This window comes from Rutidosis leptorrhynchoides, unplaced genomic scaffold (genome assembly GCF_046630445.1).
Source record: "Rutidosis leptorrhynchoides isolate AG116_Rl617_1_P2 unplaced genomic scaffold, CSIRO_AGI_Rlap_v1 contig279, whole genome shotgun sequence".
Lineage (NCBI taxonomy): Eukaryota > Viridiplantae > Streptophyta > Magnoliopsida > Asterales > Asteraceae > Rutidosis > Rutidosis leptorrhynchoides.
In genome coordinates, this window is record NW_027266524.1 from 315 (window position 1) to 23,621 (window position 23,307).

A 23,307-nucleotide genomic window follows, 5' to 3' on the forward strand; every position below is an offset into this window, starting at 1 on the left:
CGTCCCCTTAACCAATAAGTCGGGTTCGATTCCCACCCATTTTCCTTCCTCTTCGTGCACGCATTGACGGTTGGAATGACGAGGGATTGGTCTCACGGCTTATTAATTCTTAATCCATTTGAGCCTAGCTACACTCAAGGTTATTCTAAACAAAAATATATAAATTTATACGTGATAATTATAGTTAATTGTGTGATAGGTTGGATTTTGAACAAACATAATACTTAAAGGGGAAAAAAAATGCTAATGAAGAGGGAGATATTTTTCATTTCAGTTTATTTATATTTTTAAGTGAGATAACGTTATCCACTAATGTTCTGGCTTGTTAATGGTATAAATTTAACATTTAAAGTTTTTTTTTTTTACAGAGAGTAATTATTGGAATAGATCATCTTAAGGAATTTGAGGTCATTGAAGCTCAAATAGCAGCTGGGAAGAGGGAAATAAAGAAACTGAAGCTTACAAATAGCTTCCAGCAGAAGAAATCAAGCTTAAAAAAGAAGCAGTTAATTGTAGACGAGTCTGTTTTTGACAATTCGATTGTGGAAACCTTCTACAAGATGCTAGTTGAGTTTTCGAAGAAGAAGCAAGCAAAACAGTGCCCTGGAAGGTCGAACAGTTTTGAAGAAAAGAAGTTCTGCAAAAAGGACGAAACAATACATCGTGAAAAACTAGAGGATTGGGTTGTACCTGCTGGAAAAGTCGAGGGCTCAGTCGACTTTTCAGAAAGTTTCTAGGCGGAAATCAGTCCATACGATCTGCGGACCGGCCGGAGCATAGTCCTAGCTCGTGGCATACACCAAAAATGCTCAGGAGGATGTCGTCTACAACACCTCTAAGAGCAATTAGTCCGCAATTCCCCGAATCAAAAAGCCCCAATTTGGTTAGGGTTCTATATTTAATTTCAAGTCTAAGTCGTTAATTTCTACAGTAATCAATAAATTAGTGTTATGGGTACCTTCGTCTTGATGCTATGAAGTAATTTGTATGCTCAATTTAGTCTGAGATGGTCTGAGACTCGTAATGTATGTTCGAGTTGTTCACTGAAGAACGAAAATCAAGAATTGTTAATCTGAGGCATGGCAGTTGAATTCATTGACTGAAAAAACGATGAGAATACTCCATTGAAGGTGACTGAAGGTTTAGATTGAAGTTCTAAAGCATTCGTGAAATGGGCTGTAGCTCAGAGATAGCTTGCCCGTCAAGTAAAAGGCGAAATTCAAATTTTAGAGTTGTTTTCTTTAAAGTTAAAGTTCAAAGAAGTTGTTAGTAGTATGAAGATGAAGTCTAGATGAAGTTTCAGTCATGATCGAGCTCAGAACAAAAGTCAAGATAAAAGTCAACGAAAATGGCGTTTTTCGCGAGGAAGAAGATTAAGTTTAGATTGTCATTTTTACTGTTTTACTGTGCTATCCTACTCGAATATACTCTATGACTGAGTCTAGAGTTAAAATACAGTTGTAATTGGAAAAGAAAAACAAAATCGTGTGGGAGAAAACCATTTTTAGTTTTGCTTTTACCGTTTATGGTTTTCTGGTTTTCCTTAAAAATCCAGGTTATAATTTATTTTAAATTTCAATTAGTCAAGTCGTGTGTGTGATCAACTATATATAGGAGCTCTCTGTAAACACTTTTTTTTTTTAAAAATGAATGGTAATGAAAGGCAAAATTGAAATCGCCATTTTTCTTTTTACAGTTTCAAAAGCTTGGTTGCATTGGTGAGAGAAACCTTAGAATTCCGATTACCCAAATTAGATTTAGGACCCAAACACCCTAGATACCAACATTAAGCCATAGAATTAGGATTAAAATCAAATCGATCATGAATGGATATGATTACAATTCTGTTTTAGTGCATCAATTCCTTTGATCTCTGTTTTCTTCATTTTTGCTTTTTCGGTGTTTAGTTGCTGTGTTCTTCATCTCTATTTTCACTTCTTGAGTTCGTCGACGATCGAGGGCTCAAGGATTATCCAATAGTAATCTGCTTACACTGGGACATAAAAAATGAAGAACTCTTTATGGATGATAATCGTTAGCATATTTTTTGCAAGTTTTTTTGTTGCAGATTTGCACTAGAGTCGAATCTGCTATAGATCATGATGATCTGAGAAAAAAAAATACATAGTCACAAGTTTGTCAAGTCAACCTAAGGTCAATTTCTGAAAATATTAAGGTTACATCACAGTGGACAAGGTTCAACATCGCTCACTCTTCTTCTACTTTGTTGAAGCTGAAACTGACCCTTCTTCAAAACCTCTAGTTCTCTGGCTAAATGGAGGTATATTAATTACTACTCCGTTGCAAATCAAAAATCGACCACAGTTAAAGAGATATCGATAAACGACCTTGCCCACATTGAGCTTAATATTAGCAAATTAATGGGCTAGTCGATTACACTGTCTCTTAACTATTCCAAAATCCACTTCTGAACTAATTAGAATCTCTAAATATATTGATAGGTCCAGGTTGTTCTTCGGTTGGAGCTGGAGCTTTTGTTGAGCATGGCCCTTTTAGATCAAAAGGAGACACTCTTGTCAAGAATGACTATAGTTGGAATAAAGGTAATTTTGATTTTTCAATCTTCTTTTTCTTTACGACAGAGTTAACTTGGGTGCTTAAGTACTGTCTCCATTTTCAGTGGCAAATATGTTATACTTGGAGTCACCAGCTGGAGTAGGTTTCTCCTATTCAAAGAATTACTCCTTCTACTTGGATTTGAACGATGACGTCACAGGTTTGTATAATTCCTAGACTAGCCTAAACGAGGAGTATATTGCCAATTGCTCTAATTCTTAGGAATTCAATTTCCTGCAGCATGAGGAGTATATTGCCAATTGCTCTAATTCTTAGGAATTCAAATTTCCTGCAGCACGTGACAGTGTCAGATTTCTGTCCCGTTGGTTTGTTTCCTCTCTCGAAATACAAGAAAAATGACTTTTATATTTATTGGAATAGATCATCTCGAGGAGCTTGAGGTCATAGAAGCTCAATTAGCCGCTGACAAGAAGGAGAAGAAGAAAATGAAGCCTACAGAAAGCTTCCAGCAGAAGAAATCAAGCTTAAAGAAGAAGAAACCAATTGAAGATGAGCCTATTTTGACAGTTCGATCGTGAAAGCATTCTACAAGATGCTAGTAGAGTTCTCGAAGAAGAATCATCCAAAACAGTGCTCTGGAAGATCGAACAGAGTTGAAGAAAAGAGTTTCTGCAAAAAAGATGAAACTGCACATCGTAAAAAACTGGAGGACCGAGCTGCACCTGCTGGAAAAGTTGGGGACGTCGTCGACTTTTCAGAAAGTTTTCTCGATGGAAACAGTCTAAAGGATCTGTGGAGCAGCCAGAGCAAAGTCGGAGCTCGAGCCACCCATCAAAATGCTCAGGAAAGATGTCGTCTACAACACTTCTAAGAGCAATTGGTTCGCAAATCTCTAAATCAAAAAGCCCCAATTTGGTTAGGGTTCTATCTTTAAATTTCAGTCTGAATCTTTAATTTCTGCAGCAATCAATAAATTAGTGATATGGGTAGCTTCGTCTAGATGATATGAAGTAGTTTATAAACTCAATTTAGTCTGATATGGTCTGAGGCTCATAATGTATGTTCGAGTTATACACTGAAGAACGGAAATCAAGCATTGCTGATATGAGGCATGTCAGTTGAATTCATTGACTTAGAAACGATGAGGATACTCCATTGAAGGTGACTGAAGGTTTAGATTGAAGCTTTGAAGTTAAAACGAAATGGGTCTGTAGCTCAGTGTAGCTTGTTCGTCAAGTCAGAGGCGAAATTCAAATTCTACATTGTTTTTCAGCAAAGTTAAAGTTCAGAAAAGTTGTTAGTAATATGTAGATGAAATTTAGATGAAGTTGTAGTCTCGATTAAGTTCAGAACAAAAGTCAAGCTAAAAGTCAACAAAAAATGGCGTTTTTATCGCGAGGAAGAAGATGAAGTTCAGTCCGTTATTTTACTGTTTTACAGTGCTATTCTACTCGAATATACTCTATGACTTAGTCTAGAGTAAATAAACAGTCTGTAATTGAGAGGAAAAATGAAATCGTGTGTGATGAAACCATTTTTAGTTTTTGATTTACCGTCTCTGGTTTTCTGGTTTTCCTTAAAATCCAGGTTATAATTTGATTTAAAATTCCATGTCAGCTAGGTCGAGTGAGTGATCGACTATATAAACACTCATCTCTGTAATCGTTTTTTTATGAATGGTAGGAATAAAAAATTTAAGATCGCCATTATCATCTTTTTACAGTTTCAAAATTCGATTGCATTGGTAGTGAGAGAAACCTTAAAATTCACTTAACCCAAATTAGTTTCTAGGTTCCAAACACTCTAGATAACTACATTTAGCCATTAGTTATTAGAATAGCGTCAAATTAAACATGGAAGATACGATCATCATAGTGTTTCAGTGGATCAGTGTTTTCTAGCTTTCGTCTTTCTGCAAATTCGTTTTTTTGGGTTGTGTTGTTTCTATTGCAGTACTTCTCTGTGCTAGTTTTCTGCATTTTCTGTGATTATCCGTCATCGATTCCAACAACAATATTGCCGGAGAGAGCTATGGTGGCAAGAAACTTTTACAATCTATCTGAAATTGAATTGTTTGATCATGATGGAATTGAAAACTGGAAATAAACAGGCCATTATGTCCCTCAGCTTGCCGAGATCCTTGTTAAATTGAAATGGAACTTGAAAGGAATAGCTGTGAGTATATATATATGATAATTAATTATACCATCATATATATAGTAATGTAATGTAATTTCTTGAAATTAGCTGAGAATTTATTGTTTCGTTTTTGTAACAGTTAGGAATCCACTCCTGGAATTAGACACGGATAGGAATGCAGGGGACTTATTTCTTTGGTCACATAGCATGATATCAGATGATTCCTACCATCTTCTGAAGACAGTTTGTAACTCTTCGAGAATATTTAGAGAGGCAATTAAAGGCTCAATCTCGGCTCAATGCCTGTATACTTATAGCCTAACTCAGCAACAAATTTCGAGTAACATCGATTAATACAGTGTCACTGCAGATGTTTGTTTAGAATCTTCTTCTCCATCACAAGCTGATGTTTTGCTTCTCAAGTCTAGATTCAATCAAGCTTTGGCTTCTTATAATCCTTCTTTTAAGAAACGGTCTACAACTAAAAAGGTTAGTTTTCCTAATTCCTAGAGCTTAATTTTATTCAACTTTTGTTAAATCCATCGGAAGATGACATTTTTTTTCCTTCTTTTATATAAAATCGCAACAAGGTGTTTCTATTAAGAATAACGTATGCAGCGAACAAGAAACAACTAAGTATTTAAACCGGAAAGATGTCCAGATAGCTCTCCATGCCAAACTTGTTGATGCCGACTCTTTGGAATTATGCAGCGGGTAAATAACTTTGCAGAATCATTTCTGGACGTTCTAGTTAGAATTGAAACTAGTACTAATTCATCCATTTCAAAATACATATCTATATATGAAATATTTGAATATCCCTTTTCCGTTTTACCTAGGAAAGAAACTTCCTAGTATATTTTGCGCCGAATTTATGTGTGTTCAACATCATTCCATTCTGAATTTCATTCTCTAAAATATAATATAGCTCAATTTTCAAAAATAAGTGGAATCGAATTACTTCCTTTGTATCAAAATATATGATGTTGTACACTTTTAGATTCATTCCAAATGAATATATTTAAATCAATAATATTCACTTCATACATATTAATTGGATGAATCTAAAATACAAAACGTCATGTATTTTGATACGAAAGGAGTATCACTAAACAAACCGATAAACTGGAAAAAAATTATTTTTTTGCCTGACAGGTTTTGTTGTTTATTCTTCTTGTTGCCAGAGCGAATCAGTTATACGATATGAGTGATAGAGCGATGCCAACTATCAACATTGTAGGCAAACTAGTACAATCCGGGCTACAAGTCCTGGTTTACGGGTAAATTTCTCTCTACAACAATAAAATAAGTAAATTTATTTTTCGTGAAATAATTGAATGAGTTTATTATACATAATCATGTATGTGGACAGTGCTGATCAAGATAGTGTCGTACCATTCATCGGAACACGGCATTTGTTAAAAACCTAGCAAGAAGGTTGAAGTTGAAAACAACTGTGAAATACAGAACTTGGTTTGAGAGAGAACAGGTCAGTACTCGGTGTTTATATGAACCAACTATTATTCACAACCCTATTTTAATTTTAGACAATTATTTTTCGAAATATTTTACTGGAGTTAATTTTTTAGGGTTTTTACATGTTGGAGGATGGACTGAAGTTTATGGTAATAATAAACTTTCATTCGCCACGATAAGAGGAGCAGCTCATACAGCTCCTTCGATTCAGCCCGAAAGATCATTGGTATTGTTCAAGGCGTATTTATCAGGAACTCTACTACCTTCTGAATAATTTTTTCTTTTTGATAATGGAAGGAAGATTTTTATTAAACTAAAATGGCTCTGAATAATTATGAATTTTGTTATCAAAATCATTGCTGAAGTAGTGAATTAAGCTAAGACCATATATTGTCAACACAATTCGGGACCGCAAACCGTTCAAAGCTAAATGCACTGGTATTCCGAGTTGTAGGCTCATTGAGAGCCACACAATTCAGAGTTGTAAACTTGTTGAGATGTCACCGAGTTGTAGGATTATTGAAGAGACTAATTTCTAACTGTAAGCTTGTTGATAGGTCACCGAGTTGTAGGTTTAGACACGCTTCCCGAGTTGTAGGATTATTGAAGAGATTTAATTCTGAGTTGTAAGCTGGTTGACAGGTCACCGATTTGTAGGCTTATTTAAGCTTATCGAGCTGTAGGCTTATTGAGAGCCACACAATTCCGAGTTGTAAGCTTGTTGAGAGGTCATCGAGTTGTAAGCTTATTTAATCTTCCCGAGGCTTAATGAGAGCCACATAATTCCGAGTTGTAAGCTTGTAGTAGGTCACCGAGTTGTAAACTTATTTGAGCTTCCCAAGTTTCAGGTTTATTGAGAGGCACACGATTCCGAGTTGTAAGACTGAAGAAATCATCAAGTTGTAGGTTTATTAATGCAGTTAACATTTGGTAGTGTTAATATAATTCTAACTTATTGAATATTCCGGGCACAATGAAAGCTTCCAGAGTTGTAACATTGTTCAGGCATAAGCTTCCTCCGAGTTGTAAGCTGCCAGACTTAAACTGCACGACTATCGTTTATCGTATCGGCAATGAGAATAGTAGCAGGCACCATTGCTAATATGGAAACAATATATATATATATATATATATATTCCTCATGTTCCGGTGCCCAAGAAAAACAATGAACTATATATAGGTCCATTACTCTTTTTTGTTATTGTGACATTTTGTCATGACAAATTAATTAGATTCATTTAGCTGTGTATGTAAGATAATGATGAATGAAGATCAATTTGGCTGTAATAATATTCAGTTATTCACTTCAGATAATTGACTAAAAGGCTCTGAATAAGGACTAAAACTTTAATAACCAGTGCCATAGGCAAGTATTTTATAATCTATTGCAAGTTCTTGCAATTCTAAAAGTACAAAGTACGAAGCAGGGTGTCCCATTTTGCTGGCATTACCATTACATGGTAAATGAAACATTTCACGGTGACATATTTTACAGAATCTCCAGCTAATGTCCAACTGAGAAACTACTCTTTAAACAAAAAATATGTAGTAAATCAGATTCAGCAAGACAAGGAACTGAAACCAAAAGTCTTATTTACTCAAGGAAGACTTGAACAGTGTCAAAATTTTGCGAAAAGTCTAATTTAGCATGCATAGTTGTTTCTCTCAGAACCTTCCATTCGATCAACTTTTCACACAATTTGCTAGCTAGCCTCTTCTGTCATTCCAGCATCAGCAGCACCTTTAAATATTATAGAAGAAGAGAATTAAGCTATGACAATATATACTGTCAACGATAAGTTATTAAAATAATGCTTCATTATTATTTGTAGTGATGACATGAAATCCAAATGTAGGATTCATTTTGCAATCGAGTTTATCCTGAAAGTTCGTTCCGACCTAATATGACAGATAATCGTGACTGTGCTAACAGTAGCAGGTTAGCACAGATTAATAAAACAATACAGTAAGGTAAATAACACAAGGAATTGGTAACGCAGTTCGGTTTCCCTACTCTACGGGGCCTAGCCCAGAGGTAAATAGCATTCCACTATTCTTGAAACAATAGGACAATACTTTGGTTACAACTCGCTCATCTATAACCTATTTCCTATTTTCCTAAGTGTACTCTTTGTTTACCTTAACAGTCTAATCTCACTATTAGGACTTACAATAATGCCTGCACCAGAACGGGTGAGGACTTCACGCAATCCTCTCTCAGATCTACGTGGATCAAATACTTCACTATGCCGGCAACTCTCTCACGTCGCTAAGTGTTCTTCTTAAGACTGCTTAAGAAGGTTTGTAAAAGATAATCTAGCTAGGTGAGAAATCCGCCTTTTATACATTGGTACAGAAACGTGGAAGCGTGGCATGCTGGAACTAAACTGGAAAAAGAATCTCTTGTCATAAAAGACTTCTTCAGAAACATGTCTCTTTTTACGATGGTCAATTCCAACTCCAACTGTTTTAGTGTCGTCATAAAGTGTCCCGTTATTTCTTCATATTAAAACAGCACTTATTGATTCAGCAGAGATCCTATTTAGCAGGCTGTCTCACAGTGTTGTTCTGTTGGGTTTGAGCCTGATGAGTTTGACAAAAATAGCCAACCCAGCTTAAACTGTTGTGCGACTGTGTTAACAGGAAGTCATACCACAGTCGAACCAGTTTGCTCCAACAATCTCCCCCTTTGGCATTTTTGTCAAAACCTGTGTGCGTGACGTGCTTCTAGTCATCCTGTTAACACGCACAAAAAAATACCTCCCCCTTTTTGTCAATAAGTGCCAAAGCATAGCAGTTAAACAGAAGTGAACAAGATGGAGGGCTAAATAAATCACGAAGGAAAAGTTATTACAGACCATAGCATTCACAAAGTCAAAGAGAAAATAAAGTGTTCATAAACTGCCCAACTATTTGCCCAGACTGAGTAACTCCCCCTCAGTCTTCGGATTGTGCCACGCGAGCTTCCAGCAACTCCCTCTGCTTCCTGAGCCGATATTCTTGCCTTTTGATGAACCTGATCGTCTCTTTGGCTAGGATAAGAGCTTCTGGTGTGAGTGGTTCGGCACCGGCAGCTGGTGCACCTTCTGCTTCTGCATTGTCCTCAGCCACGTCCACCACTCGGAGACGACGAGATAGTCTGGCAGTCAGTCGGAAACCTTCAGGCTGAACAAATTCTTCGTCTTCCCCAACTTGTAGACCTTGATTAATGAGTAGAGCGAAGATAGCAGCAGGATACACATAATTGCCCAGCTTCTTAGATTGACCGGCAAAGTAGACTATCCTCTCATACGCCAGCTCTGCAAGATTGAATCCAATCCGAGTGCCTACTTTAAAAAGTAACACTCCCAGCTTCTGGCTGACTGAGTTGGAATGCACACCAGGCATCCAATTGGCGACTGCTACTTTGTGCAGTGCCGAGTAGAGGGCAGTGAGCTCAATTGGTTTGAGTGGATCACCATTCACAAACCAGGTTAACCTTTTGTCCGCCAGTTAATTCAGCCGCAATAGAATCGTAGTTTTCTGTGCATATTTCGTCCGGATTCCAACAGCAGAAAACATCAGCCAAACGGAATGGCGAAGAGAGTAGAACTTACCTCGGACAAAGACCTTTTGATACTGTGAAGATCCCAGACGATCCACATCTTTAGGTAAGTTGTAGTAGAATTCTCGTACAACCTTTTCCACGTACTGAGAGTTCCTTGTAGCACTGACCCATAAGTTCTATTCAATTAGAAGTTCCCGGATCTGGAACTCTTCCGCTTGATCACTGTCCAGAACCTTTTCTGCAATGATCTTCTTACTGCATACAAATGGCCAGTGGACTTTTGCAGCCTCATTCACAAATGGCCCCTCAATTTGGGGATCATCAGACTCACTATCAATTGTTTGAGACGAAGAAGCTGACACTCTCTTGGCAGACTTACTGGCCGTTCTCTTCCGCTTCAGGTTTCTCTTCTGTTCTGTGTTAATAGGTGATTTATCCTTCCTTGCTTTAGTAGTTTGTTCAGTTTTTTCTTCTTCCGGGCCTGAGAGCGGAGTATCAGGTATCTCCCCCTCAGCTGTTGCCAGTTTCCTGTCAGGCTCCCCCTCAGCCTGAGGCATAGTCGAATCAGCAGCCTCTCCCTCGGATTGAGAGTCTTGGGTGCCATGATTTCTTGTTCTAACAGCTTCCTGAGCACACACATCCTCAGGCATAGCACCTGTAGGCATAATTTTTCTTTTATCTTCCCCTGATGTTGAGGGTACAGAGAACCCTTCTCCCACAGTACGATAACCTTTTGCCGGAGGACCATTAGATGTCTTTTGGCATGCCGACTCTTCTACTTCATGAATACCAGTGATTACAGATCTAATTTTGCCAGTAGGGGAACCAAAAGTACTTACAGGAAAATTGGGATGAACGATGATTGCGGTCTCAGTGTTCATTCCACTTAGAACTTCTGCGGCAACTTTCTCTGAATAAAGCATTGTGATTTCGTCAACCATCCATTGCAGCGGCGTTTGGCGTGGTGGTGGTGGCGACGACTCGGAGGAGTTTGACGACTCCGAGGAAGATACGTTAATTGGTTGGGCGGTACTTGACTGACCCTTCGATCCCGGTCTGTTTCGGGTTGATCGCCGGAGTTTCCCTTTTCCGATTCGGACCATTGTGTGGATTTGTGAATTTAGGGTTTTGGAACAAGTGTAGAGTGAGCAAGTTTCTGTTTGACACGATGAGAGGGAAAGATTTCTTTCAGAGATTTGCATAAACTCTGTAACTTCCTTATTTAAGCAAGTTTGAATTTTTGTAGGAAGATTGTCTGCTTTACGGAGCACTTTAGATACTTTTTACGGGCCTGTTTTATGCTATCAGCCCATCTGGCTGATCTTTCTTTTGCGAAATGGGCCAAACTGAGTGAAAAGCCCAGTTTCATCTTCATTCCTGTCAAGCACAGGATACGTCAAATTTTTTTTTTTTTTTTTTTTAAATAGAAGACGTAATGCGAGAAATATATACAAGAGTGATACTTATCTTGTAGTTTATGTCTTGACACAAAGACCAAGAGCTCCACGCAAAAATTCATACCGATGTGCGTCTAGGCTTTTCGTGAAGATATCGGCCAGTTGCTTTTCCGTCGAAATATATTCTAGTGCCACTTTCTTTTCTTCTACAAGTTCTCGGATAAAATGATGACGCACCTGGATGTGTTTTGTCTTCGAGTGCTGTACAGGATTCTTTGAGATACTTATGGCACTGGTGTTGTCACAGTATATCGTTAACACACCCTGCTCCAGTCCATATTCTTCCATCATTTGTTTCATCCAAAGCAACTGGGCACAGCAGCTACTGGCTGAGATATATTCTGCCTCAGCAGTGGATAGTGACACCGAATTTTGCTTCTTACTGAACCATGAGACAAGATTGCTTCCTAGATAAAAACACCCTCCTGATGCGCTTCTTCTATCGTCGACACACCCAGCCATATCTGCATCACTGTAGCCTGCTAGTGTTCCGTTTGTGTCTTTTGTGTACCATAGTCCTAAGCCAGTAGTGCCAGACACATATTGCACGATTCGTTTTACAGCTTTTACATGAGATTGTTTCGGGCTGGCTTGATATCTGGCACATACTCCAACACTGTAACTCAAATCAGGTCTGCTCGCACATAAATATAGTAACTGCCAATCATGCTTCTGTAAATTGTAAGATCAGCATCCTCGCCTTCAGTGTCTTTAGATAATTGCTCATTGGTCCCCATTGGTGTTCTCATGGGTTTGGCCGATTCTAGTAATCGAAGTTCCATCTGGACGCTGCTTGATTTGAAATCCCAGAAAATAATTCAATTCACCAACCATACTCATTTCAAATTCCTTGGCCATGCTGTGAATAAACGTCGTTCTTTCCTTTTCACATGTGGATCCAAATATGATATCATCCACATATATCTGTGCTATCGTCAAATCTCCCCCTGTGGATTTGAGAAAAAGCATTTTGTCAACTCCACCTCTACGATAGCCCTGTTGGCACAGATAGACAGTTAGGCGTTCATACCAGGCCCGAGGGGCCTGCTTTAATCCGTACAAGGCTTTGGTGATTCGATACACTGAATCTGGATGACTGGGATCAGTGAAGCCTTTCGGTTGTTCAACATAAACTTCCTCATTCAGGTATCCGTTTAAGAACTCACTTTTAACATCCATTTGGTAAAGTGTAATATCTCCATAAGCTGCTACAGCAATGAGTAACCGAATGGATTCAAGTCGAGCTACAGGTGCAAATGTCTCATCAAAATCGACTCCCTCAACCTGAGTGTAGCCTTGAGCAACCAGACGTGCTTTATTTCTCGTGATGTTCCCCTGCTCATCTGTTTTATTTTTGAAGATCCACTTTGTGCCGATTATGTTGCAGTGATTAGGTCTGGGAACTAGCTGCCATACTTTGTTGCGTTCAAACTGATGTAGTTCTTCTTGCATAGCTAATATCCAGTGTTCGTCGGTTAGAGCCTCTTCTACTTTCTTTGGTTCGATTTTGGAAGTGTAAGCCACATAGTTGATCATGTCTCTGTAGTTTCTTCGTGCTCCTCTTGTCTTTCTTTCCGTGATATCTCCAATCATATCATCTGTAGAGTGATCTCGTTGAACTTGGATAGATGGATACTTATTTTGATTTGCCACCGCAGGCATAGTTTCTTGGGTTTCCCTGACATCCGTGCTAACAGGAGATGCCTCCACACTAGGTGTGTTTTCATTCCTGTCGGCACCCTCATGCGCTAACACTTCCACACCAGGTGTGTCCTTGTTAGTCTGAGGTGAAGTAGTCACAGGTTCTCCCTCCTCTTTTCTTTCTGCTTCAGCCTGCATGTCATCGAAAAACAACATTCTGCGATTCAGTGATAGTATGAGATTTCTCAAGAAAGACTCTGTAAGCTCTACTGTTAATAGAATATCCAACGAATACTCCCTTGTCACTTTTGGCATCTAGCTTCCGTGTAGGTTCTCTGTCATTCAGTACGTAGCATGTACATCCGAATTCGTGGAAGTACTTTATCGAGGGTTTTTTGTCCCTCCAGATCTCATATGGTGTCTCCTTCGTATGAGGCCGAAGGTATGCTCGATTGATGATGTAGCAAGCCGTTGACATGGCTTCTCCCAAAGTTTGTAGCTTAGCTTCTTTGCGTGAATCATGGTCCGGGCCATCTCAGTAATGGACCTGTTTTTCCTTTCTACTATCCCATTTTGCTTAGGGGTAATAGGAGCTGAAAATTCATGAGCTATGCCACTGTGCTCACAGAAATCAGTTACCACATAATTTTTAAATTCCCTACCGTGATCACTTCGGATCCTGGTAATGGTACCAGTGGTGTGTTGTCAGTCATTATTCAGCTTGGTACATAAGTTTATAATAACGTTAGCAGCATCAGATTTTTCTTTAAGAAAATCTACCCACGTATATCTAGAATAATCATCAACACACACAAAGACATAGGACTTACCTCCCAGACTTGGAGTTTGCATAGGTCCCATCAAGTCGATATGCAGCAGCTCCAGCGGTCGCGTAGTGGTCATGTATGGTACGGCCGGATGCCTGGCCTTAGTTTGTTTGCCCAGTTGGCAATCTCCACATACTATGTCTGAGTCATATGTAAGTACTGGTAGACCCTTTACTGCTCCTGCCTTGGACAGCTCAACTAGATTTCTGAAACCAACATGTTCGAGTTTTTTGTGCCACATAATCAAATTTTCTGTACTGGTCTTCAGACATTTTATATCACCATCCAAAGTGTAGGTATAATTTGTCTGCCTTGATCCTGTCATTACAATGTCCCCTGTTTCATTCATCACTTTGCAGCCATGCTTGTTGAAGTTTATTTCACAGTCTTCATCACACATCTGTCCTATACTGATCAGGTTATGCTTCAAACCCTTTACTAAGAGAACATTTTTGATTTTGGAACTAGATGATACTGGTAAGCTCCCTTCACCGATTATGGGATTCGCATTTCCATCCCCATACGTGACTTTTCCTTGGCATTGATAGGTGATGTCCTTAAGGATGTTCTTGTCTCCAGTCATGTGCTGCAAACAGCCACTGTCAAAGTGCCAATCAGCTGGCCTTTTTGTGGAGGTTTTGCTCATAAGACACTTCAGGTCTTCTTTCTTCACCCAGATTTTCCGTTGAGCATGATTGACAATGTCAACTCTAGTTCTTGGCTGTCTTCTCTGTCTAGTGCCAATGAAATTGTGAATGTCATTTTGAAGGATATAGCAGTTTGGACGTATGTGTCCCGGTTTGTTGCAGTAGTGGCAGACAATCTTTCTTCTTCGATACACGTGTTTTGAGCTTTCCCCTCTTTCTGATTTGAACTGTCTACGATTAACCCCCGAGGGTAGAATATTTGAAGCTGTTCTGTTCTGGAGTTCATCTAAGATCTTTTCTCCTTTAAGCCTTTCTATTTCATGATCAGCTTCTTCAAACTTCGTTTCGGACATGGATAGTTTGGCTGTTAGATGCTCAATCTCGGACTCATACTTTCCGAGTATATTGTCGAAGTCTTCTCTTTCCTCTTGTAATTGCTGGACTTCATCTGACAGTTGTTGATTGATGTGAAGAGCATCTTTCATTTGATCTAGTATCTTTTTGAATTTCTCCTGAATGTCACTGTTATCATCACTGTCCGAATCCTCCTCATCTGTGCTGGAACAGGTCGCTGTTTCAACAGTACGTTTTCTGTGTTTAGGATTTTGGGGTGTACCCACAGTAGTGTGTGTAGTAAGAGCTTTGCAGGCTAGTTTTCTGTCTATACTACCATCATCACTGGTTTCTGAATTATCTTCAGATGTCTCCTCATCACTCCAAGTGGTGAAAAGTGATCTCTTCTGTTTTTCAATAGTATTGGCACATTTAGCTGCAATGTGACCGAACCCTTGGCATTCATGGCACTAAATTCTTTCTTTCTCTGTTCTGCTGAAGTTTCCTCTACTGGTTTCTCCTCTGGTGAACCTTTGATTTCCTCCTGTGAAGTCTGTCTTCTTTTGAAACCTTTGATTACTCTTCTGATTGGGAGTTGTGTAATCATTGATTTTGTTTCTGTTGAACCTCCTGTACTGTTTTCCCATATTCTTTGTTAGGAATGCTACCTGTTCTCGGAGATCTTGATCATCTGTGCTAACAGCTGAATCTTCCACATCAGTTTTGAACGCGACAGTCTTGGTTTTAGTCTTGTCTCTGTTTCGCATGGTTAAGGTCATTTCATGAGTTCTGAGTTTCCCCATGAGATCATCAAGACGCAGATTTTCAAATTCAGTGGATTCACTGATCGCATCCATTTTTGAGCTAAACCTTTCGGGTAAAGAAATCAGCACCTTTCTCACTAGTTTAGACTCCGGAATTACCTCGCCAAGAGCAGTAGATTCATTAGCAATATATCTAAGGTTTTTCTCAAAATCAGCAATAGTTTCATCATCTTTCATGGTAAGAGATTCAAACCTGGTAGATAGGAGATGCAGTTTGGAGTTCCGAACTGATTGAGTGCCTTCGTATGTAAGTTGTAGTGCATCCCATGACTCCTTTGCTGTCTCAAGATTCTGGATGATCCTGTACACGCTTGGGCGAACATCGCATTGAATAATGCTCACAGCTTTGCTATTGGCCGTGTAGATAGCAGATTCGGCAGCAGTCCATTCATCTTCGCTTTTTGGTCCTACCACACCATTAACTGTGGCCACAGGAGGTGTCCACTGTGTTTGTGTGGCTCGCCAGATAGCTTCATCCTGGTTCTTCATGTACCATTTCATCCGGTTCTTCCAATAGTCATAGTTCGAGTCCGTCAGTAGAGGAGGTCGGGTGGTTGAGCCACCCTCTTCTATTTTGTCATCCATGGTCGGGTATCTCAAGATCTTTCCTCGAGAAGGTTTCTCGAGCCCGCTCTGATACCACTTGAAAGTTCGTTTCTATATGACAGATAATCGTGACTGTGCTAACAGTAGCATGTTAGCACAGATTAATAAAACAATACAGTAAGGTAAATAACACAAGGAATTGGTAACGCAGTTCGGTTTCCCTATTCTGCGGGGCCTAGCCCAGAGGTAAACAGCATTCCACTATTCTTGAAACAATAGGACAATACTTTGGTTACAACTCGCTCATCTATAACCTATTTCCTATTTTCCTAAGTGTACTCTTTGTTTACCTTAACAGCCTAATCTCACTATTAGGACTTACAATAATGCCTGCACCAGAACGGGTGAGGACTTCACGCAATCCTCTCTCAGATCTACGCGGATCAAATACTTCACTATGCCGACAACTCTCTCACGTCGCTAAGTGTTCTCATTAAGACTGCTTAAGAAGGTTTGTAAAAGATAATCTAGCTAGGTGAGAAATCCGCCTTTTATACATTGGTACAGAAACGTGGGAGCGTGGCATGTTGGAACTAAACTGGAAAAAGAATCTCTTGTCATAAAAGACTTCTTCAGAAACATGTCTCTTTTTACGATGGTCAATTCCAACTCCAACTGTTTTAGTGTCGTCATAAAGAGTCCCGTTATTTCTTCATATTAAAACAGCACTTATTGATTCAACAGAGATCCTATTTAGCAGGCTGTCTCACAGTGTTGTTCTGTTGGGCTTGGGCCTGATGAGTTTGACAAAAATAGCCAACCCAGCTTAAACTGTTGTGCGACTGTGTTAACAGGAAGTCATACCACAGTCGAACCAGTTTGCTCCAACATATCCCATTAGATTCATTTTTTTTTTTTTAACCTTTATCCTCCATTTGGATGTAATTTGAACACGATATAGATTTATCCAAATTATGAGTACATGAACGTGAACTTTTAAACTGAAACGCGTAGTTGTTCTGTAGTGATATGAATTATGACTCAGCATTAGTCAACGGAGTTTTGTTTTGTTTCTCTTGCAATATTGTCAACAAATTAAAGATAATACTAACATTGTGCGGCCTGTTATTGGTTTCCTCATCAGATGTTTATTGTGAGGGGTTGGTAGTGATCCATAGGGAGATTATTCAAAGATGATCAAAATTGAATTTAAAATGCAAATTAGTCTTTGTTCTTTGCTTGACAAACAAATTAACCTACATGGGACCGCAACGTATTTTATGTTTGATTAGTCTTTATCTTGCTCGCTAAGCTTCTTATGACTATGTGATACCAAAATCAGTCAGGTCCCGATCAAGTTCACTCGGTCCGTTATTATTGTTCCGGGTCAGGGTCAATCAGTTAATAATTAATATGACTGGGCTAAGCTCAGGATTCACAAAAATCTAGCTCGAAAGTCGAAACCGACACACTGCCATCTCTAAATTCTTACTTGGACAAATTTTCTCCTCTTTCGAATATGTATAAATCTAATGAAGTACATGAATCTTAATCCAATTGTTTTACATTTTACTATTTATATGACGTAAGTGTTTTGACCGTGACAACATTTCCAGTAAAACATGATCTAAAAAGTAGTCAAAAAAAGGTTTAAGTAATTGACCTGACTTTTAATGTTCAAAGTAACTAGAAAAGTCCTAAAGAAAAATCCTACAGAAAAGTCCCACAAGGCATCTCAATTATTGCTATAAATAGTATTAAACAGAGAGAAATATGTTCCCCACAAAATTTACAACAGCAATGAAGAATCATCCCTGGAAAATAACAACTGATATTACAATAATACTATTCTATGCAATTTTATTGCTCCAGATTGTCTTACAAGTTGAGACAACCACAGATGATCCTACGGAGGAATTCCTAGTCACAAGTTTGCCAGGTCAACCAAAAGTTAGCTTCAAACAATATGCTGGTTACATTAACATAGACGAGGATCATGATCGTGAACTATTCTTCTATTTCGTCGAAGCAGAAACCGATCCGGCTTCGAAACCACTAGTCCTCTGGCTAACTGGAGGTAATTAATTAAGCTTAATTAATTTACTCTATATAGAGTATGTTGTTATTAATTGATATAGCTAGTCACTGCTAGTCAAGCTTTTCAGAGAGTTTTCCAAAGACTCAAAATTGAATTTTGCAGGGCCTGGTTGTTCATCAGTGGGAGTAGCTTTCTTTGAACATGGTCCTTTTAGAACACAAGGAAAGACTATAGTGAAGAATGATTATAGCTGGAATAAAGGTAATTCTGATTTCGATCTTCTTTTTAATCAAATACTATGATACGTATCGTAGTAGATGATGTTTTGTATTTTTAACTTCACTCAAGTTGACATCTATTAGTGTGATTATTGACTAATTATATTCCCATATGAATGAATCTAAAAACACAATATTTATTGTGATACGGAGGTAGTAGTTAATTTTATATTGTTATACTTATTATTCTGTCCTTTTCAGAGGCAAATATGTTATACCTGGATTCACCGGCTGGAGTTGGTTTCTCCTACTCTAAGAATAGCTTCTTTTACAATGAATTGAATGATGAACTCACAGGTTTGTATGAATGTTTCAAATATTATTAGCTATTTTTAATTTATTTCATGGGGTTCCATTTTTAACATTGAAGCTAATTCTTGGTCTTAATTATTTCCTGCAGCACGTGACAATGTCAAATTTCTGTCCCGTTGGTTTGTTCCTTTCTCAAAATACAAGAAACATGATTTTTACATTGCAGGAGAGAGCTATGGAGGTAATATTGATCTTTTTTACAATTGGTTAACTTTTAGTTATGTCTAGTAGTCCTTATCAATGGTGAATTGAATTGCTCGAATCGAAAATGAAACAGGTCATTACGTCCCTCAGCTTGCTGATATCCTTGTCAAAGAGAAATGGAATCTGAAAGGAATAGCCGTGAGTATAAACATATACAATATTTATATAATGGGGGAGATGTTATAATTATCGAAAGTTTTTAGTATGGATTTATTGTCTGGACTAAAACGAACAGTTATCAATTTTTTACATGTAATGGAAACTATTTTAAGACGGAGATAATATTACTACCTCCTTACCACGATAGATGATGTTTTACAAATTTAGATTCACTCAAACAAATATGTATCTAGTGGAGATTATTGATTAAATACATATCTATATGAATGAATCTAAAAATACAAAATATCATCCATCCTGATAAAGAGAATACTAAGTAATGAAGTTTATAGTGTTAATCTACACACGTGCAATGTAGGTTAAATTTAATCGAAGGTTTTTTTTTTCTTTTCAGTTGGGGAATCCACTCCTGGATTTTGACACCGATTTTAATGCACCGGACATATTCCTTTGGTCGCATAGCATGATATCGGACGATACGTACCATCTCAAGAACACAGTCTGTAACTCTTCGAGATTGATAAGAGAGTCAATTACAGGATCACTCTCGTCTGAATGTCAATACGTGTCGAACATAACCGATCAACAAATATCAAACAAGACAAGCAAATTCGATGTCAGTGCAGATGTTTGTTTACAATCACAAGCTGATGTTCTGGTTAAAAAGTCTAGAGTAAGTCAACTAATGTCTTGATTAGTTAAGTAAATCAAATTTCGGTTCTTGTTACTCGGACTTAATTACCTGACATTCTGTTTTTTCTTTTAATTAAATCGCAGAAAGGTAAGGATGTGTGTGCCCAAGAAGAAACAATAAAATATTTTAACCAGGAAGATGTACAAACAGCATTTCATGCCAAGCTTGTTGATGCTGACTCTTGGGAATTATGTGGCCGGTAAGGATTGATGAATTTAACAAATTAAGGACTCCTTTAGTTGTAAGAATTTATATTACATTTTTTCTTAATAAAAGTTGGGTTATTTACAAAATTCTAACCACATTTTTAAAACAAGTTTTCAGTTTCTCAAATCTGTATATGCACAAAACATAATTAAGAGGTAAACCTTATATTAGGATCCAAAATTTAATGATAATTTGGTCAAGAAATAATGTTTTTATTCAAAAACCCCAAAAACTCAAAACTGGGGTTCCTTCAATTTCCTGATAGGTTTTGTTGTTTCCAGAGTGTCTCAGACATACGATGCACTTGATAGAGAGATACCAATCGTCGGCATTGTTGGGGAACTAGTACAATCCGGCGTTCGTGTCCTAGCTTACAGGTAAAGTACTTTTTTTTTTTACAAAACAAAACAAGAAAGGAAATTAATTCAATTTTCATGAATTAACAATTTATTTACACACAACGTAACAGTGGAGATCAAGATGGAGTAGTACCATTCATTGGAACTCGCCATCTGATAAAAAATCTAGCAAGTTCGTTGAAGTTGAAAACAAGTGTGGAGTATAGAGCTTGGATCGAGACAGAACAGGTAATGTTATCTCTAACCAAATCTCAATCAATGCAAATGAAACCGAAATTTTTATTTCTGAATTTGATTTGTCACATTTTTTTATCATAGGTTGGTGGATGGACTGAAGTTTATGGTGATAATGAGCTGAGCTTTGCTACGATTAGAGGAGGTTCTCATACTCCTGCCGAGAATCAACCCGAAAGATTGTTAGTTCTGTTCCAGGCGTTTGTATCCGGAAATGTACTACCTTCTCAATAATGTGATCAATACATACAAACATATATACATACATACATACTATATATTTGTATATAGAAAGTTTATCTAAATTAATAAAGTCAATTCACTCAACCAAGGCCTGTTGACCAAGCGGTTATTAGGGTGGGGTTTCATTTTAGAGATCATGAGATCGATTCTCCATGGATTCGGGGTATACTGCCCCCATTATGTAGTCCAAAATTAATAAAAAAAAAATTCCATTCTCTCATATGAGAGTGAGAAAACGTGTATTCACTCGCAATCAATTTATTTTGTCATGTTAAATGTGGAACTTATTACTGGTGGTTTAGAAATGAAGGAGATATCTCTTTTTAATTTTTATTAAATTTTTAATTTTTATTTTTAATAAAGGAGGGAACGGTTTTATTACATTAAAATGGTCGAGTAAGTCATGTCAATTTATCGATAATCCTCCAAATTAGAACAAAAACGACTCGACTATTGGAGTGACAAAAATTTGCAGCGAACGTTACAGCAAAGCCAGCAACTAAAACCTAAGAAAGACAACCTCACTTAAACAAAAGACAAGAAAATGGAAACCAACATAATACAAAAAGATCATATTACAATGAGTTAGAATTTTTTTTTTAAATCACGTTAAACAAATTATAACTCACATTAACAAAAATTAAAAAATTTTAACTATAAAATTTAATTATAAAATAGCATGTCATGTATGTATGTATAAATATGCCCGTTTTAGTTAGTGAGAATGAGAATGAAAAAATAGTATGTAAAGAGATTTTGATTAAAAATAAAAAGTTAATTAGGAAATTAAAAATAAATATTTCTTATTGTAATTTGATTAGGAATAAATTTTTAAATAATGACTTAGAAAAAAAATTCATGTGTCAAATTTTCAATTCATCAATAAAAAGTTACGTGCCGAACTTTAATTCGACAATAAAATCTGCGAATTGAACAAATCAAATTTTTTTCCCTGTTTATAAAAAGAAAAAAAAATCCTCTATAAGATGACTAGAAAAAAATCTATATGTCAAATTTTAATTCGTTAATAAAAAATTACCTATCAAATTTTAATTCAACAATAAAATCTGCAAAATTGCATGCATTATGATAAGGAGAGAGTATAAGATTTGGTAATTTCAAAACTCTCCTACGGATTTCGTCTCTTAAAATTATCCCTTTAGATATGTTTTTGAAAGCATAAAAATCTCCCTGATAAGAATACGCCTTGATTAAAGATTTAGGATCAATCTTTGTTTTTTGAAGGTAGGGATAGGATCAATCTTTGTTAATTCTTTAATTTAATGGAGAGAATGCAAGGAAGCTGCGTATTTGATATTCCTATTCAGTAATAGTTTCCTTTATCTAATGCACGAAATTACAAGGAAACTGGAATATATGCGTTTCCTAGTTAATATTCTCCTAAATCATTGAGATAATAGTTGCCAATACAATAAAATAAATAAATCAAGAGACAACAATATTAAATTGGTATGAATGAATTCCTATTTACCGGTAAAATTTTTTTTTAAAAAAATACTATTTAGTTAGGAATAATAAAAAAGAAGAAGTCCTATTTAGTTAGAGTTATGAATTCAAATTAATACCTATAAATGCTATTCTATCAAACTCTGGAGTCCTACGAATTCTTCTCTTTTAAAAAACAAACGCTCTCAAATCACAACGAGTTGGCAATGAAAAAGGCTCGTTGGGCTCAATCAGCTCAGCTGGCCGAGGTGGAAGATACCAAGGCTGTTGCTATAAGGGAGGCCGAGTTGCAAGTCGAGCTGGAGAGGAAGAATGCTCTCACTCAAACCGAGAAACTCAAGGCTGATAAGCTGAGCAAGGCCAGTGTTGAGTATGATATTAAGGTATGTATATCTCTTGTTCCATATATAAATTATGTATTAAGGTTCATAACATATAGTTTACATATTCATTAGGAATTATGAGCTCTATACATTACGAAGGATTACGTTTGCGACTCCCTCCCACAATGTAAAAGTTACCAAACACGATTAAATACCATTACACCCGGATAACAAAAAAAAAAAGGTATACGGAAGCAACTATATATTCCATCATTACAGACGTGACATAGCAACAATTGAGAGATCATAGAGCTCATAATTCCTAATGAATATGTAAACTATATGTTATGAACCTTAATACATAATTTATATATGGAACAAGAGATATACATACCTTAATATCATACTCAACACTGGCCTTGCTCAGCTTATCAGCCTTGAGTTTCTCGGTTTGAGTGAGAGCATTCTTCCTCTCCAGCTCGACTTGCAACTCCGCCTCCCTTATAGCAACAGCCTTGGTATCTTCCACCTCGGCCAGCTGAGCTGATTGAGCCCAACGAGCCTTTTTCATTGCCAACTCAGCATTTGCCTCAAACGAGCCTTGGAACTTTGACCGATGATTCTGGAAATTGTTCTCCAAATTAACATGTTCCAGACCAATTTATTGTTTTTCCTCCTATGCTAGCATTCAAGGTTTCCAAATTTCGTTTATAGCGCTTTCCTAAGCTTAGTTTACTCCTTTTTTCAAGACCATTCTTGCTGTTCTATGATTTTATTTCTCAATTAGTTTTTCTTCTTTGCTATATTACTTTACGAAGTTTCAATTTTTCCGATTCAATATATTTTAATATTA

General features: G+C 37.3%; 2 protein-coding genes and 1 pseudogene across 2 annotated transcripts; 2 read left to right on the forward strand and 1 right to left on the reverse strand.

The window, feature by feature from the left end:
* The first annotated feature begins 2,172 nt into the window (after positions 1-2,172).
* LOC139882509 (serine carboxypeptidase-like 45) lies at positions 2,173-8,964 on the forward strand (annotated as a pseudogene).
* A 4,215-nt stretch (positions 8,965-13,179) lies between these two features.
* LOC139882510 (uncharacterized) lies at positions 13,180-16,014 on the reverse strand. Its single transcript, XM_071866815.1, has 4 exons — positions 15,186-16,014; positions 13,762-15,041; positions 13,629-13,720; positions 13,180-13,477 (listed from the first exon to the last, which is right to left on the reverse strand). The coding sequence occupies exons 1-4, from the start codon at positions 16,012-16,014 to the stop codon at positions 13,180-13,182; spliced, it is 2,499 nt and encodes an 832-aa protein (XP_071722916.1).
* Positions 16,015-16,361: 347 nt separating this feature from the next.
* Positions 16,362-20,655, forward strand: LOC139882512 (serine carboxypeptidase-like 45). The gene is made up of 11 exons (XM_071866816.1): positions 16,362-16,379; positions 17,848-18,052; positions 18,176-18,274; positions 18,493-18,588; positions 18,692-18,784; positions 18,881-18,945; positions 19,322-19,600; positions 19,705-19,820; positions 20,110-20,205; positions 20,298-20,415; positions 20,506-20,655. The coding sequence occupies exons 1-11, from the start codon at positions 16,362-16,364 to the stop codon at positions 20,653-20,655; spliced, it is 1,335 nt and encodes a 444-aa protein (XP_071722917.1).
* Positions 20,656-23,307: the final 2,652 nt, after the last annotated feature.

Coding starts and splice junctions, on each gene's coding strand:
- LOC139882510 (XM_071866815.1), bottom strand. CDS start 16,014: ATGGATGACAAAATAGAAGAGGGTGGCTCAACCACCCGACCTCCTCTA. Junction 15,042..15,185: donor CACAACTCCCAATCAGAAGA/GTAATCAAAGGT, acceptor GTCACATTGCAG/CTAAATGTGCCAATACTATT. Junction 13,721..13,761: donor TTACATATGACTCAGACATA/GTATGTGGAGAT, acceptor AACTAAGGCCAG/GCATCCGGCCGTACCATACA.
- LOC139882512 (XM_071866816.1), top strand. Junction 18,053..18,175: donor AGTCCTCTGGCTAACTGGAG/GTAATTAATTAA, acceptor TGAATTTTGCAG/GGCCTGGTTGTTCATCAGTG. Junction 18,589..18,691: donor ATTGAATGATGAACTCACAG/GTTTGTATGAAT, acceptor TATTTCCTGCAG/CACGTGACAATGTCAAATTT.